At 32.4% G+C, this 18,575-nt stretch overlaps 1 protein-coding gene, 1 long non-coding RNA gene and 1 other non-coding gene across 3 annotated transcripts; 1 reads left to right on the top strand and 2 right to left on the bottom strand.

Moving 5' to 3' along the window:
• Positions 1–5,442: 5,442 nt before the first annotated feature.
• Positions 5,443–5,549, bottom strand: LOC119369357 (small nucleolar RNA R71). The gene has a single exon (XR_005177026.2). It is a non-coding gene; the product is annotated as a small nucleolar RNA R71 (small nucleolar RNA).
• Positions 5,550–5,940: 391 nt separating this feature from the next.
• Positions 5,941–10,241, top strand: LOC149496972 (uncharacterized). The gene is made up of 7 exons (XM_089719980.1): positions 5,941–6,736; positions 7,070–7,402; positions 8,075–8,323; positions 8,440–8,672; positions 8,832–9,620; positions 9,720–9,964; positions 10,088–10,241. Exons 1-7 carry the CDS (start codon positions 5,941–5,943, stop codon positions 10,239–10,241), a joined length of 2,799 nt encoding a protein of 932 aa, XP_089576106.1.
• Positions 10,242–13,361: 3,120 nt separating this feature from the next.
• Positions 13,362–15,538, bottom strand: LOC149496971 (uncharacterized). Its single transcript, XR_016320630.1, has 3 exons — positions 15,429–15,538; positions 14,367–14,438; positions 13,362–13,590 (listed from the first exon to the last, which is right to left on the bottom strand). It is a non-coding gene; the product is annotated as an uncharacterized LOC149496971 (long non-coding RNA).
• Between the last annotated feature and the right edge of the window lie 3,037 nt (positions 15,539–18,575).

The following is an 18,575-nucleotide window of genomic DNA, read 5'->3' as shown; positions in this document are numbered from 1 at the left end:
GGAATTAAAGCCAACGTAGTTCTTACTTACCTTATACCAATTTCACCCCTTTTACCTTATTCGCTATTTGCACCACCGGTTGATGTTCCCGTTGAGGACCCATCGTATAAATCATATAAATCTTCATTTTGTTTTAGATTTTCTTGTGCTCTTAGTTCGGCCTTGCTCTAATCATCCACGCATGATTGTGCTTCTAATGAATCAAGTGTCATACGAGATCGTGTTTCATCAAGTATGTTTCCTCATTGACTAAAAGCTTGTTCAACAGCAACAGTGGAGACCAGATCTGCTAAAACTTATTTTGCAATTAAAGAAAGTATTGAAAATGTATTGGGGTGACGACTCCACCAATCTAAAATTGGAAAATTATCATCTACATAATCATCACCAAACTCAAAAGAAGTGGTTAGATAATTATCAAATTTAGAAAAAAGAAGTGGATTCTCTTGGTCTTTTTTGTCTTTGTAGTAAAACCTGTTCAACAACACCAACACCACTTACTCTTTGTGTTGGAAATTGTTGAATATTAGATTGAGAAGAATTAGAAGTAGATGAACTAGAAAATTGAACAAATTCATTATATAATTGCATAATATTTTGTCTAACTTCATGCAATACTACATCTATATTAACACTATCTTGTATATCAAGATTTAATACTTCATAATAAATAGTCAAATATTCACATAAAACATCAATTTTACATCTAGGATCAAATACAATAGCAACAAGATAAAGGGGTGGTATATTTTTAAAATAAGATAACCATTTTTTTTCACTGAAAAAACACAATCTTTTAATATACAATCATTTTCAAATTCTTGGAGTGCACTAACAATATTAATACACATAGGTAAAAATAAATGAGATGTGGGATAATAAACCCCTCTAAATTTATAGGTAGCATCATTAAAAATTTTTAAAATATCTAAAATTTTTGCATAAATATCCCAATTTTGTGGATATAAATTAATATCTTCAATATTATTAGTAACAAAAAAGCATAATAATTCTTTATAAGAAAAAGACTCGTTTAATAATTCATATGTTGAATTCCAACGAGTTGGGACATCCCTTGGAAAACGTTTTGGTCTTTTATTATTTTTCTTACAAAATTTAGCCCAACTTTTCATCACTTAGGGATGTCCCCATAAATATGAAATAGCTTTTTTAATTGGAGAAATAAAATATTCAAGAATTTTTAAACCATCTTGTACACATAATTTTAAAACATGGCATGCACATCTTATATGAAAAAATTTTCCACCAATATTTGGTTCACAAATATTTTTAAGTTCCATAATTGATTTAGTATTAGCAGAAGCATTATCAAATGAAATTGAAAAAATTTTTTTTGTCAACTTATATTCATCTAAAATTGAAACAATTATTCTATAAATATTATTTGCAGTATGTTTATCATCAAAAGCACGAAATGCAATAATTCTTTTTTGAATTTTCCAATCATCATCAATCCAATGACATGTAATGCCCATATAAGAATGCATTTGCCAATGATCACTCCAAATATCACAACAAATTGAAACACGAATTTTCATTTGAGAAAATAAAAGCTCTAACTCTTTTTTTCCTTTATTATATAAAGAAATAATAGTTCATTTTACAGTATTTCTTGGCACTCTTTTAGCAGAAGAATTTAAAGCTTTTTGACAATATTTATTAGAACCTACTTTTTCACCAAAACTAAAAGATAAATGTTCCATAGAAATTATTTTTGCTAATTCTTCTTTTTATATTTTTTCAGAATATTGAAATAAAGAAAGGTTAGAAGATGCGTACCCGGAAATTTGTGTTTGAGACCGATCAACTCCTATTTTTGTTGGATGTTTTGTCTCCAAATGCTTCCAAAATGATCCATAGCCGCTCGATTGTTTAAATTTATAAGATTTTCCACAATAATTGCAAATTACATCGAGCATTTTCTCACCTTTGAATTTTTTCGTGAAATGAATGGTGAATATGTCAGAACTTTGTCTTGCTCTTCCAACAATTTGTGCACATTGCTCTTGCTCTTGCTCTTCCTCTTCTTCTAATTGCTCATTATTAAATTCAAATTCTTGAGTTGGAATTTCCAAATTTTCATTTGGATATCCCTCAAAATTAAATTGGTTGGGAGTGAAATGAAAGATGTCGTTTGTAGGGATAGATGAATATTGTGTTTCTCCAATCTTTCCCTTGCCCTTACTAGAATTTGAGTTTCCTCCACTTGCCATTATATGATAATAAGATATAATTTGGAAAATTGAATAAAAAAAAATTAGAGAGAATAATAAGAGAGATTGTAGAGTAGAGAAGACTAATATAGAGTAGAGTGTAGTATAGTGTAGAGACAGTAGAGATTTTTTTGTGAGGAATTTGTAAATAAAATGAAATGAGGTATTTATAATAAATCTAAAAAATTATTTTTCCAAAAATACCCTTGAAACTAGCCGTTATGTAGCCGTTTATGGTTGTTGGGAGGGGTAATTAAGAGATTTTACAACAAAATTTTTTTTTAAAAAAATCTGACAGTTTCTAACGGCTAGAACCGCCAGTTCGAACCGGTAGGAACTGGCGGTTCTAACCGGCTGGAGAACCTGTGGTTCCATCCGGTTCCGACCGGTTTGTGGAACCGCCGGTTTGCGGTTCCAACAAAACTGGAACCGGAACCGTAATATGGCCACCCCTATTACAATCAAACTGTTTTTTAAAATATATGAGATATTACATAGATATCTAATTTTTTTTAATATAATCTTTTAATGAACGACTTGTCTCTATTAGCATTCAATAACATTATTATGTAATCTCCAAGTATAAAAATTTATGAATACCTAGTAACATTTTTATTTTCTTCTATTGTGTTTGCAACCATATAATGACAATAACAAGTAAAAAAAAGAAAATCAATGAAATTTGCTCCAAGTATAAGACTCTTAAAGTTTTATTGCTTAACAATCAATCTTTGAAATTCTATACTCTGTTAGCAGTTCCCTCCTGTTGGTTTTCTTTGTTGAGGGCTTTACATGCTTGGAATGCAACTGTTGTAGTATTACCTCAATATTCACTGACTTTCCATCATTAATCAAGTCCTCATTATTCACGTCTTGCTTACCATTGGGAGTATCATTATCATTCTAGCAGTCGGCCTTGTTGACAAATGAGCTAGTTTCCATAATAGGATTTTACAAAAGTTATTTCCTAACTCCATTGCTAGTGTCTACTGCCACTTTGACCTTGATTACATATTTAAAAGGGGACGCTCATAACTTCTCGTTGAAAGAAAGTTACAGCTGATCAATAAATCTTGATAGCCTCGCAAAGCGGGCAAATCTTGTTATGTTATTTTCATATAATTGCATGAATGCATGATGTTTTTATATATTTTACGTTTGTTCGTGTTGTTTTTTGTTTCAAAGTAATTTTCAGGAACACAGTTGGAGTAAAGGAATGAAAAAGATTGCTTTATACAAAGAAGACCAAAACAAGTTGAAAAAAATGGAAGAAATCCTTAATCCAGCCTTCGCGCCGCAAAGCAAGTCGCAACAAATAAAATGCCCAAAGTCGTGAGCGCTACTTGAGGTCGCTCGCGCAACCTACACCCAGAAAAGACAAGTCACGAGCGCGACATTCACATGCGTGGGCGCGAGAAGCACTCTTGAGAGTCAGAAGGTTTGCAAGCAGAAGTCGCGAGCGCGACATCCATCTGCGCGGGCGCGAAAAGCACTTTTGAGAGGCAGAGACATTTGAAGCAGAAGTCGCGAGTGCGACCTTTATCCTCGCGAGCGCGAGTCGAGATTTCCAGGAGACGTAATTGCTACCTTTTCATCAAAAATACATATCTTTCCATGCAAGGGTCGGGACTCTTCCCAAGAGAAGTCACCTCGAGCACCTTTTGGCCAACCAATCACCACCAAAACCACCATCATTCTCCTCCTATATAAATAGCAATCAAAGTGAAGCAAGAAGGGATGATTTGATTCATATTGAGAGTTAGATTCAGAAAAAGAAAAACTTAGATTGTATTAGGAGAAGTGTGATAGTAGTACTTAGAACAAGTTGATGAGAGTCACTTGTTATTGATTGTGCCAAGAACATCAAGAAGTTCCTCGAGGTGTGACGCCCTCCGGAGGCTTGAGTTAGATTACTTCTTTCTCTTGTTTTATAGACTTGTTGTATGTTGTTCTTCATAACTCTTCTATGCAAAGCAACAATTTAAAGTTGGTAGCATACAATAAAAATTCCTTAAGATATCTTTTGATCTTTGTTTAATCAAGGTTACTAAATTATATTCTCAGAAGGAAATAGTTTAGTAAAGATCAAAGAGATTTAATTCATTGAGTTGAATTTACATATGCATATTTCACTTATTCTGTTAAAGTGAAATCTGTCTTATTGAAATAATCAAAGAATAAGAATTAGGTTTAATATTTAACAAGATAGGGTTTTTATTATAAGTAGAAATACATATAATAGATAGTATAATTCTATACTGAGAAGTTGAATTATATCTTACCATATGTAATTAAAGAATTCTTTATTATATGTTACAAGCTTTTGCATAGAAAGGGAAAATTCTGTGTATGATTAATTATTCTAAGTATCTTACTACACACTTATCTTTAGAGTTAATTACACATTAGATTTAGTATAAAAAGAAATTACTCACTTCTGTATTCATATTCCTGTAAACACATCGTTAAGAGTAAAGTAGCAAGTGAACTCAACCCGTTCCTCGTAGGATCGATCTTTTATTATTACGTTGCGATCCGTATACTTGCGGGAACTCAAAAGAGACGCAACAAGTTTTTGGTGCCGTTGCCGGGGAACGGTGTTCTGTCATTTAATGAAATATTCTTATATGTGATTTACAGTTCATTTTAATTAAGATACTTACTTCTTATTGATTCAAAATTTTGCAGGAACACATAAGTTGCATACCCCATTTGCCAAGTACCAGATCTTCAAACAGTGAATTAGAGGATTATCAGCCTGAGATTGAACAGTTTCTTTCACAACAAAAGAAGAAAAAGAAAAGAAGAAATTCAAGAGTCATGGGTGATGGAAATCCGCCACAGAGGTTGATGGACTATGTTACGCCAAGGTTTAAATGGTTCACAAAAAGGAGTAGTACGTCCATCGGTAAATGCTAACCAGTTTGAGATTAAACCTGCTTTATTACAAATGATCCAAAATAGTGTTCAATTTTACGGATTACCGAATGAGGATCCTAACTCGCGTATAGCTAGTTTTCTTGAGATTTGTGATACGTTTAAGATGAATTCAGTACCAGTAGATGCTATTAAATTACGTCTATTTCCTTTCACATTGAAGGATAAGGCAAAAGCTTGGTTGAATTCATTACCACCAAATTGTATGACTACCTGGGAACAACTAGCCCAAGCTTTCCTGTCTAAATACTTCCCACTAGCAAAAACCGCTAGGCTTATTAAAGAAATAACCTCATTTACCCAACATGAACATGAATCCCTATATGAGGCATGGGATCGCTATAAAGAACTCCAATGAGTTTGCCCACACCATGGCCTTCCCCAAAATATATTGATTCAAACCTTCTACAATGGGGTAACACCTTCTACAAGAGGAACTATAGATGCTATGGCAGGGGGATCATTAATGAAGAAGACTACTAATGATGCAATTGAGTTACTAGAAGAGATGGCCAACAATAATAGCATATGGCCAACCAAAAGGACTCAGGTAAGTCATTCTACTACTAATAATGAGTCTTCATCTTCTTCAAAGAATTCGGTAAAGAAAGTGCATGAATTAGATCCCTTAACTATGATGCAAGCACAGATTTCTGCTCTGTCATATAAAATTGATAATTTAAACATAAATAAATCAACATCTCTTATTTGTGACAATTGCGGTCAAAATGGGCATGTGTCAAATGAATGTAATTATAAGCATCCGGTTATGGAGGAACAAGTGAATTATGTCCAAGGACAAGTTCGCGGTCCATATTCGAATACTTATAATGCTGAAAATCGTAATTATCATAATTCTTTTTGGAGAAACCATGATAATCAAGATAGGGGCAATCAGGTTAGTCAATCTCAAGATAGACTAGGACAATTGACTAGTAAAATTGATAAATTTTTGGAGGGAATTAACCAAAAGATGAGTAGTCAAGATGATAGTTTTAAATGGTTAGAATCGAAGTTTGACAAGTTATTCAAAAACCATTCATCATCCATACATAATTTGGAGGTACAAGTAGGGCAGCTTGCAAATGCTATTTCCTCACGTCAAGTGGGAAATCTTCCTAGTAATACAGAAAAAAATCCTAGGGAAAATATAAGTGCCATTGCCTTACGAAGTGGAAAAATAGTAGATAAAATAGTTCCTTTGGGTATTGATGCTAATGTTTTGAATAATACAACTGTGGAGCCGGTTTGTGAACCGAGCATTGAAGTAAATAGTGCAGGATCAAGAGAACGAGAAAGAGGAAAGGACAAGGAGAAGGATAATGTTAAAGCTTATCAATCTAGGCCACCTTTTCTGCAAAGGCTCAAGAAGCAAGAGCAAGATAAGCAGTTCTTAAATTTTATTGATAAATTGAAAAATTTGCATATCAACATGTCACTCATGGAAACTATCACACAAATTCCAAACTACGGTAAGTTCCATAAAGAATTGATCTCGAAGAAACGTAGTTGGGAAGATGTGTCAACAGTCACTCTGACTGAGGATTGTAGTCCCATAATCTCAAGTAAGTTACCTACTAAACTCAAAGATCCAGGAAGTTTCACTATACCATGCAAATTAGGTAAAGTAGATTTTCCTAGATGCCTTTGTGACTTAGGAACAAGTATTAATTTGATGCCATTATCTCTCTTTAAGAAATTGGGATTAGAAGATGAAGTTAAGAGAACTAATATGGTTTTATAACTTGCTGACCAAACTATTAAAAGACCCTATGGTATCATTGAGGATGTACTTGTTAAGGTTGACAAATTTATTTTTCCAACTGATTTTGTCATACTTGATTTTGTTTATGATAAAAATTGTCCTCTTATTTTAGGAAGACCATTTATGAACACAGGGAGGGCATTAATTGATGTTTCAGAAGGAAAATTAGTCCTTAGGATAGGTGATGATGTTATTGAATTCCATATAGACAAAGCTACGAAATATCCTATGGATGAGGGAAATTGCATGAGGATTGACATAGTTGATGCATGCATACAAGAAATGTTTACCCTGGAAAATAGTGAAAAATATGAGGAAGAAAATGTCAAAATTGAAGAAGAGGAGTTTATAAATTTAAGACCTGAAATGTTACTTAGGGAGCATGAGCCTTTGCCACCATCAATTGAAAGTCCACCAATAGTAGACCTTAAAGAATTACCAAGTCATTTACGATATGCTTTCTTAGGTAAAGATCACACACTTCCTATAATTGTTTCTAACAAATTAACTGTAGATCAAGAAAATGACTTGTTAAAAATTGTTAGAAATATGATTAAGAGTATAGGATGGCAAATTTCTGACCTTAAAGGGATAAGTCCAAATCGAGTCATGCATTACATCAATCTTGAAGATGGACATATACCTAAGGCAGAAAGACAAAGGAGACTTAATCCTAATATGAAAGAAGTAGTGAAGAAAGAAATTATCAAGTTGTTAAATGCAGGAATAATATACCCAATTTCAGATAGCCAATGGGTTAGTCCAATTCAATGTGTGCCTAAAAAGGGAGGAATGACTGTGGTAAAAAATGAAAATGGTGAACTAATCCCTACTAGGACCACTACAGGTTGGAGGGTATGTATTGATTATAGGAAACTCAATTCAGCTACAAGAAAAGATCATTTTCCATTACCATTCATAGATCAAATGTTAGAAAGAATTGCTGGTCATGCTTTCTATTGTTTTCTCAATAGATATTCTGGATATTTTCATATTTATATCTTTCCGAATGACCAAGAGAAAACCACATTTACTTGTCCATTTGGTACATTTGCATATAGATGCATGCCTTTTGGATTATGCAATGCACCTGCAACATTTCAACGTTGCATGACCACGATTTTTAATGACTACATAGAGGAAATTATGGATGTATTCATGGATGACTTTTCTGTTTATGGTGATTCATTTGAAAGTTGTTTGAAAAATTTAGATCTTGTATTGTCAAGATGTGAAAGTGCTAACTTGGTTTTGAATTGGGAGAAATGCCACTTTATGGTTGACGAGGGCATTGTTTTAGGGCATAAAATAAGTAAGGAAGGAATCCATACAGATAGGGCAAAGATAGAAGCCATAGAAAAGTTACCTCCTCCTACTACGGTTAAAGGTATAAGATCTTTTCTAGGCCATGCAGGGTTTTATGGTTTATAAAAAATTTTTCTATCATTGCTAAACCTCTAACTAACTTACTTGTTAAAGATGCATCTTTTGATTTTTCTCCAGAATGTTTTAGAGCTTTTAATACTTTAAAGAATGCATTAATAAGTGCACCTATTATGGCAAAACCCAATTGGGGATTACCATTTGAAATAATGTGTGATGCTAGTGATGTTGCTGTTGGTTGTGTTTTAGGCCAAAGACATGAGAAAAAGTTGCATGTGATATACTATGCTAGCCATGTTCTAACTAGTACTCAAATGAATTATACAACTACTGAGAAAGAAATGTTGGCTGTGGTATATGCATGTGATAAATTCATATCATATTTATTAGGAGCCAAAGTCATAATCTATACTGATCATTCTGCATTGAAATACCTATTTGCTAAGAAAGATGCAAAACCACGTCTTATTCGATGGGTATTATTATTGCAAGAATTTGACATTGAAATTAAGGACAAGAAGGGTTCTGAAAATTTAGTTGTTGATCATTTATCACGTCTGGAAAATGAAGAAGGACCAATAAGAGAATCTACAATTATAAATGAAAGTTTTCCGGATGAGAATTTAATGTTAGTACAACATGTTCATGCACCTTGGTATGCTGACATTGCAAATTTTCTAGCTTCTAACATAATACCTCCAGATATGAATTATGCACAAAGAAAGAAGTTCTATGCAGATGCTAAAAATTACTTATGGGATGAACCATTCTTATTTAAGATATGTATGGATGGTATGATTAGAAGGTGTGTAGGGGAAACAGAAATACAAGATATACTTATGTATTGTCACTCTAGTCCATATGGAGGGCATTATGGAGCGAATAGAACTGCTTCAAAAGTTTTGGAAAGTGGCTTTTATTGGCCTACTCTATTTCAAGATGCACGTATATTTGTCTCTCATTGTGACAGGTGTCAAAGGGTTGGCAACATAAGTCGGAAAGATGAAATGCCTTTATCCAACATACTGGAAGTAGAAATATTTGATTTATGGGGGATCGAATTTATGGGACCATTCCCTATTTCACAAGGTAAAAGTTATATCTTAGTAGCTGTCGACTATGTTTCCAAATGGGTGGAAGCACAAGCTTGTGTCACAAACAACGCCAATACAGTGGTCAAATTCTTAAAAGCACTATTTACCAGATTTGGAGTTCCAAGAGCAATTATAAGTGACGTAGGTACGCACTTTTTAAATAGATCTTTTGAAAGCCTTTTGAGGAAATATGGAGTACACCACAAGGTATCTACCCCATATCATCCACAAACTAGTGGTCAAGTGGAAATTTCAAATCGTGAGCTTAAGTGGATTTTGGAAAAAAATGTCAATTCATCCCGAAAGGATTGGTCACTTAAACTCGATGATGCACTCTGGGCATATAGAACGGCATTTAAGACACCAATTGGGATGTCTCCTTACCGTCTAATTTATGGAAAGGCATGTCATCTACCCTTAGAATTAGAGTATAAGGCATACTGGGCAATAAGGTCTTTGAATTTTGATTTGAGCAAGGCTGGCTACAAAAGGAAACTTCAATTAAATGAACTTGATGAGATCAGATTATTAGCATATGAAAATGCCAAGTTGTATAAAGAAAGAACTAAGAAATGGCATGATAATCAGATTCAAATCAAATCATTTAAAGAAGGAGACAAAGTGTTATTATTTAATTCAAGACTACGCCTATTTCCTGGAAAATTGAAATCAAGATGGAGTGGACCATTTGAGGTGATCAAAGTTTCAGATCATGGAGCATTAGAGTTGAAAAATTTCTCTAATGGTTCCATGTTTATGGTCAATGGACAGAGGTGTGAGCTTTATTTGGGTACTAAAATAAATGATCCACCACAAGTAACATTTTGAATCAAATAGGTATGTATAATATCAATAACTAATTAATATACTTTGTTTATTATAACTTATTATTTGATTATTTGTTTTTTTTTAAAAAAAAATTGTGATAATTAAAAAAGTCAACTTCTTTGCCTTAGTTCAATGTCTTGATCTCTACATGTTGATTTGTTTGTATTTTGCTTGTTGAAATAGAAGTCTTCAATAATATACCATGATTAAAGAGATTAAAATGCTTATATGAACTTAAGTATTAATATATTACATATGACATATTGAAATTTTCAAATAGCAAATTTTAATCTTTAGTTAACTATCTAGACATTATCTTTTGTTTTAGAGAAGCTTGAATCCTAACTTGAATGAAGAATATGAAGAAAAATGGAAATTAAATACTTGTATGTTTCAAGTCAATAAAGGATGAAGGTATGTTCAAGAGAGAAAAATATATGATAGAGGGAATAACGGAAAATCCGTTCCAAAGTAAAGTGGTATGGAGCATAAAATGCAACCACTTATCATTTACATTCCCACATATCTTGAATAAAAAAAGATAACAAAAGAAAAGAAAAAAAAAAGATAGCAAAAAAAAAATGTGGTATGGAGCATAAAATGCAACCACAAAAGAAAAGAAAAGAAAAAAAAAAATATATATATATATATATATATATATAAAGCAATGAAGTGGTATGGAGCATAAAATGCAACCACTTAGTGAGATAGAAATAAGATTATCTAAAAATGCCTTGAGATAAGAAACAATACATGTATGCTATCTTAAGTACTTCCTATTCTTTGCATTCTAAGGATGGAGGATTGCCTATCTCATATCTTAAAATGACTAGATTTCTTCTACTTTAGATTTTTGTTTGCTATATGAAAATTTTTTTCATGTCATATTCATTTACACTACTTTGTTCATAAATACATAAAATCTCTTATCTTTGGTAGATTACTTAAGAAGTCTAAATCAATGAATAAAAACAAACATGATCAACATGAAGTTCAAAAAGAAGGATGAATATTTTGCTTAGGGACAAGCAAAGAGCTAAGTGTGGGGGAATTGATAGCCTCGCAAAGCGGGCAAATCTTGTTATGTTATTTTCATATAATTGCATGAATGCATGATGTTTTTATATATTTTACGTTTGTTCGTGTTGTTTTTTTTTTCAAAGTAATTTTCAGGAACACAGTTGGAGCAAAGGAATAAAAAAGATTGCTTTATACAAAGAAGACCAAAACAAAATGAAAAAAATGGAAGAAATCCTTGATCCAGCCTTCGCGCCGCAAAGCAAGTCGCAACAAATAAAATGCCCAAAGTCGCGAGCGCTACTTGAGGTCGCGCACGCAACCTACACCCAGAAAAGACAAGTCGCGAGCGCGACATTCACATGCACGGGCGCGAGAAGCACTCCTGAGAGTCAGAAGGTTTGCAAGTAGAAGTCGCAAGCGCGACATACATCTGCGCGGGCACGAAAAGCACTTTTGAGAGGCAGAGACATTTGAAGCAGAAGTTGCGAGCGCGACCTTTATCCTCGCGAGCGCGAGTCGAGATTTCCAGGAGACGTAATTGCTGCCTTTTCATCAGAAATACATATCTTTCCATGCAAGGGTCGGGACTCTTCCCAAGAGAAGTCACCTCGAGCACCTTTTGGCCAACCAATCACCACCAAAACCACCATCACTCTCCTCCTCTATAAATAGCAATCAAAGTGAAGCAAGAAGGGATGATTTGATTCATATTGAGAGTTAGATTCAGAAAAAGAAAAACTTAGATTGTATTAGGAGAAGTGTGATAATAGTACTTAGAACAAGTTAACGAAAGTCACTTGTTATTGATTGTTCCAAGAACATCAAGAAGTTCCTCGAGGTGTGACGCCCTCCGGAGGCTTGAGTTAGATTACTTCTTTCTCTTGTTTTATAGACTTGTTGTATGTTGTTCTCATAACTCTTCTATGCAAAGCAACAATTTAAAGTTGGTAGCATTCAATAAAAATTCCTTAAGATATCTTTTGATCTTTGTTTAATCAAGGTTACTGAATTATATTCTCAGAAGGAAATAGTTTAGTAAAGATCAAAGAGATTTAATTCATTGAGTTGAATTTACATATGCATATTTCACTTATTTCTGTTAAAGTTAAATCTGTCTTATTGAAATAATCAAAGAATAAGAATTAGGTTTAATATTTAATAAGATAGGGTTTTTATTATAAGTAGAAATACATATAATAGATAGTATAATTCTATACTGAGAAGTTGAATTATATCTTACCATATATAATTAAAGAATTCTTTATTGTATGTTACAAGCTTTTGCATAGAAAGGGAAAATCCTGTGTATGATTAATTATTCTAAGTATCTTACTACACACTTATCTTTAGAGTTAATTACACATTAGATTTAGCATAAAAAGAAATTAATCACTTCTGTATTCATATTCCTGTAAACACATCGTTAAGAGTAAAGTAGCAAGTGAACTCAACCCGTTCCTCATGGGATCGATCTTTTATTATTACGTTGCGATCCGTATACTTGCGGGAACTCAAAAGAGACGCAACAATTCTCGATCCCTCCAATTCATTATAATGTTTTACAGTGTGCTCGCACCTACACAATAGTAGCAAAAATTTGGTAGGCCTTTAAACTTCATCTTGGTTTGAACTAGTTTAGACCTCGACGTCAGTGATATGTTTTTCACTAATGCTTTTTGTAAATCTCATAGCACCCAGAATCAAATGGACTTACCCCAGACTTTATCATTTTCTTCTTACCATTGGAGAAACGTCTCGAGCATATTATCAACTTTCTTTGTCACACCTTACCTTACTGTAAGATATGGCATGTCGCCCGTAATATACTTAATAAGCACTTAAGCCTTATAAATGCTTACTAAGTATACTACAAGGGACTTAATACTGTTGATTCATTCATTTATCTCTTATAGAAAAGTAGATTTAATTATTAAAAGTAAAACTCCTTTTGGTTCTTTCATCTGTTATCAACAAATGTTTTTTTTTTTTTCCGTAATTTACTAAACATATGAAACATAACTTCCATTAAACTCAATATGATTTCTTAAACATCAATTATATTAGCAAAAACATAAAATGGTTCCATAACCCATAAGCCCATGGATGGTTTAATTACATACTGAAATCCTTTTCACACCTTAGATACATAATAGAAATTCATACAATCATAATTTACATGTATCTGCTCAAATATACATAGATGTTCTGTTAATGTTTAATACATCATACATATTCCAAAAGAAGTCAAATATACAATAGCTACATCAGTAGCATACTATCTACATCAAACAAAAACGATCTTCTCCTAGTTCTTTTTCCTTGCCTTTTCCTGCGATAGCACAAAAGCAACTATCGCTAAGCATTTTGCTTAGTGGTGTACTATTATAAAATAAACACAAATTTATCAAATCAAATTCTTTATGTGAAATAATGAATCATAAGTCATAAACCCACCATGTTAAAGGAAATAAGAAAACAAAACAATACCATTTAAATCACGAATTCATAATGTAGTCTTTACAGCTTTTATAGAATCAATTCCGAGGGCCATCAGTGTCTAATGTGCACATCTAGACCTGCTATCTACAACCTCAATCTGTGATATGATTTCAACAGAAGAGGGAGCAATCTACAACCTCAACATGGAGGGAGAATTTCACATCAATCATATATCATCTAGCGATGATATCCATATTCAATCGATCGTAATATCAACTTCAACAAATGAAGTGATATTCGGGGTAATAACCATGTCTATATCGGCTGTAAGACTTTTAAACCATTCCATTCATGTAATAATATTAAAATCACTGTGGGCAACATTTCATTTCGCAAACACTACTAAAATCATTCAGTCATGGCCACCCCTCATACTACAGTTATCAATTGGCCAACATCCTCCTCTTTCAAGGTATAAGAATCATAAATTTCATTTACATATGTCATTAGGTCGTATGCTTTCAAAATAAGCTTTGTTCTTTAAAAACATATGAAAGCATTAATACTTTTTCTAGTTATGATTCATAAAGTAAATCCAATGAAAATATTTTGCAAAATCAAAATCATTTTGTTTAAATAAAAGTAGGAAAGGCATAGTACACTAACCTGAGCTAGAAGGCTCCCCTAGCCTTTTTCCTCTATCAACCACCCTCTCCTCAACTCCCTTTCTCTCAAAAGCTGTAGCATGAGATTAATACTCATATTAACTTCATACTACACAATATACACACATGCATTTCTATAGGAATGCAAATTAAGCATTAGAATGCTGTGTCATGCTTTTTCTTTCCTTTTTACTATGCTTGTCCAAGTGTCATATGACCTTAGTTTAAGCATGAAACACTTCATATCCAACACTTAACCACATCCTAGAAACCTACTACTAACAATTAAAACAATAGAAGTCAATGGCATGCTAAATTCATTCAATGTTTATGAAATGCAGAATTTCAGCATATGAGCAGCTTGCATTCCGTTGGCTATATCTTAATTTCCTCATATCCATTTGCCCTGAAATTTTTACAGCATGTTTCCAACATCTTAGAGTACTTCCCTGTAAAATTTCATAATTTTTAAAGCTCATTTGCATTTTCAAATGACATAATTATAGAATCTGAATTCCAGTTTTTCTCATGCTGAGCAGCCTGCATTGATTTAATTATAACTCCATTTCCTTTTATCCAATGGCCTTTCCCTTTTAACACGACCTACCCAACATCTCAGCCTATCTCCATATAAAATTTCATGAATTTTGAAGTTCATTTGCTTAGTCAAACAGGTCAATTACAGAAGCTGAAGTTCAGACAGCCCAACTGTAACAGGTCCAGCAATGATATGTTTGCTTAAGCATTCTCAACTCAATTCCAGCACAAATTCATGCAATTCAACTCTTCTATTACTTACATAACATCATAATATAAGATATATCAGAATCCCTAGGTCATGGCATATCAAATACAAACTCAAAATCATCCATCTTGGTGAATTATGCAAATTAGACTTTGAATTCATGCATAACTAGTTTCACTCATCTTAAATCACCTTAAACTCAAGTCTAATCACTTCATCTTCACCAAATCAGAATGAACAAGCAAGCACCTCACTTCAAAGTTCATGGAATTCAAAAATTAATCCATAGAAAAGAAGGAGGAAGTGAAGATAACTAACCTTTTCTTAAGAATTACTTGAAAATTCCTTGATTTTCACCTCCTTTTTGCTTGATTTGTAATCAAAACTCTTCTCCTCTCTTCTTGACCAACGTGAGCTGTAAAAATGGGTGGAAAATGGCATGGTTATCTCCACCTCTTCATAATAATATATACTAAACATTATTAAAAATTCCTTCCATGTCCTTTAAATGAAAATTGCACTATAATCCTCCCTTTTGTTTTCCCTTCATCCTTTGGCACTCTAATCTTTTTAATCACTTCACTTTAGTCCTAGTAGGTATCAACCAAGTGTATTTAATATTTTAAACCCCACTTAAGAAAGGTCATACTGAAATTACCGGTTTTCGGGCTTTCCGGGTAAAATCGTACTTTCTTAAGAAGTCATTCCTCTTTAACTCATTTTTGATTTCCTTTAATCTTTCAAATTGATTTGTAATCACATTAACTACCATTTAATTGATATTCACATCCTCAATATCTAGTGTTTCCCATTATTCTAAGTTTTCCTTTCATTCGGATAACCGAATTCATCGAAAAAGCTAGAATAGCAGGAACTACAAAGTTGAGGATATTACATTCTTAGCCACTGTCAGTTGCATTCCACGTAAAGGAAGGTCATAAACCCTAACCCAAAAAAGGAACATGATTAAATTCCATGGAGGATGGTTGCTCATCACTTTTAATCTCCTTTAACACATTTTTATCAAAGTGCCATGGAGAATTGTCAAGAACAAAGTGATAACCCTACCATTGGTTAAACTGGAATAAAAATACATCTTTAGTCCACTCTCTCCCTATAAGACCATTTTTCGGTTTCCAGACCCTTGTCATCCTATCTAGAAGTGCAAACTTGTTGTAAGGTTGATTTGTCCACAAGTTTGTTGCAATACTTAAACTAATTCTAGGATTATCAATCTCCAATTTCAAATCATGTAGTACTAGATCGACTTTCGCACTCTGAGAAGTCATACTAGCTGCTCTCTCCTCTCGATTCATCATCAAAACCACAACCGCACCAAACCCTAAGTTTAAAAGAGATTGTCACTTGTAAATCAAATAACCTGGGTTTAATTATAAATTTGGTGTCTGGACTTTGTAAAATATTCTATTTTGCTGTCTCAACGGAAAACGTTTGCAATCAAGTATTTGAACCCATTAAAAATTTTCAATCAAGTGTCGCTTACTTACGTGGTATGCCGAAATTCCATTCAAGTGTCACCAAGCCCTAGATCGAATACTTGATTATAAACATTTTCCATTGAGACACCAAAATAAGATATTTTACAAAGTCCAGACACTAAATTTATAGTTAACCCAATAACCTGAGAAAAGAAAACCCAAAACAAAAGGAAACAAGAAGTGAAAAATAATAAAACCAGACTTAATAGGAAAAAAGGAAAAGAGAAAAAATAAGAAGGAAAGCCAAAAAAAAAAAAAAAAAAAAAAGGAAAACAAAGTGAAACACAGTGATGCGAAAACCTTAGGAGGAGAAAGAAGACGCTGGAGAAAAACCAAACCCTAATAAGACACAGTAAGAAACCATAAAACCCTGACAAAGGAGATAAATTGTGTCGCAAGAAATGAAGACCTAATCTCATGTTGAGATAACCCTAAACTCTCACGTTGAGAGAACAATGATTTAAATCAGTTGTATTGATTGATAAGTGATGATTTACAAAATATAAAGAGTCTATTTATTGTATTACTATAACCTATCCGAAATATATTTACAAATAGAATTTGAATATAAGTAAAATCAAAAAAATAAACTTAAAGCAAGATAAAATCTTAATAAAGGCCAAAATCAAGATAAAATCACAATTCTATTCTGATTCACTTATTTATCAATTAAGAAGAATTATTTAAATAATATACAACTATATTGGATCCACTTCTCATGATGTCATGCTGTCCATTTGAATCACATTTTTAGATGTTAACACTAATAATATACTCCTTTAATTTGGAGCCGAGACAAGGGATTAAGGGGAGCTTTGGCTCCATAGAATACAAAATTCTTTTGAATTTCGTTTTACAAAATAGTAGTATAATAGTTTTTTTTGTTTTAAATTACTTCTTAATCTTTGAGAATTTTTTTTTTCTCAAATTTAATTCTACCTCTGTCCCTACCTCTTATAATTATAATATAGAAACTAGAATTTATGATTTTAGAATAACAAACTTAAAAATAATGTATGGCCAAATATATAAATTCATCTCTGAATTTTGTTATATTAATTTTGTGGTACTCTCAACATTGACACAGACTTATTTTACTTCTAAAATTATGAATTTTGTTAACATTACACACTATTCCATACTAATAACAATAATTTTTAAGGTTTTTGAATTTCATATGCAAAGAATAATTTAATATATGATTAGTATAACTTTTAGAATAATAGTTTTTATATTTTTCAATGATTTACTAGATGTTTAATTGATTTAGTTTTACAGATTGAAGTGCTCAATAAAATGAAATGTTATAAGTTGAAGTGTTTGATAGGTTAAAATAAAAATTGAGACCTTAAAGGTACCATAAAATTAAAATAATAAAAATATGAGTGAATTTATACATTCTGAGGATAATGTAAGGATGATAAAAGTAAGTTGTAATTAGGGATGGCAATAGGTAGGATTCAGGTCGGGTAGTATAGTACCCATACCCAAATTCAATTTTATCCTCAATCCTTATACCCTATCGGGTAAGGAATGCTATACCCATCCAAACCCAAAGGGTATGGATATACCCACGGTTACCCATTATCCGTGGGTGGCCATGGGTATCCATTACCCACGGATATCTATTTATCTACAGACTTATACTTTTTAAAAATTAAATTATATTGAATTGAAAAAATTAAAATATTTAGATGATTTATATAATACATAAAAAAATGTAAAAATTAAATTAATATATACATAAAGGCTCCAATACTTATAAATTAAAATTTTAGTTCTAAAGTTGTTCTTCTTATTATAATACTTCACTCAAATGTAATAGTTGTAGAGTATTCAAGTGTAATTATAATAAAAATCAATTAATAGAATAATTAAAAATATCATATAACAAAATTATTAAATGTAAAATAATATTATGTGAACACTGTAAATCACCTTTCCAAAAAAAAAAAAAAAACACTCT

The sequence above is a fragment of the Jatropha curcas genome, chromosome 4, assembly GCF_041381405.1.
Source record: "Jatropha curcas cultivar XTBG-Jc1 chromosome 4, XTBG_Jcur_1.0, whole genome shotgun sequence".
NCBI classification, from domain to species: Eukaryota; Viridiplantae; Streptophyta; class Magnoliopsida; order Malpighiales; family Euphorbiaceae; genus Jatropha; species Jatropha curcas.
Note: the sequence above shows the minus strand (reverse complement) of the source record. Positions and strands in the feature narration are given on the sequence as shown.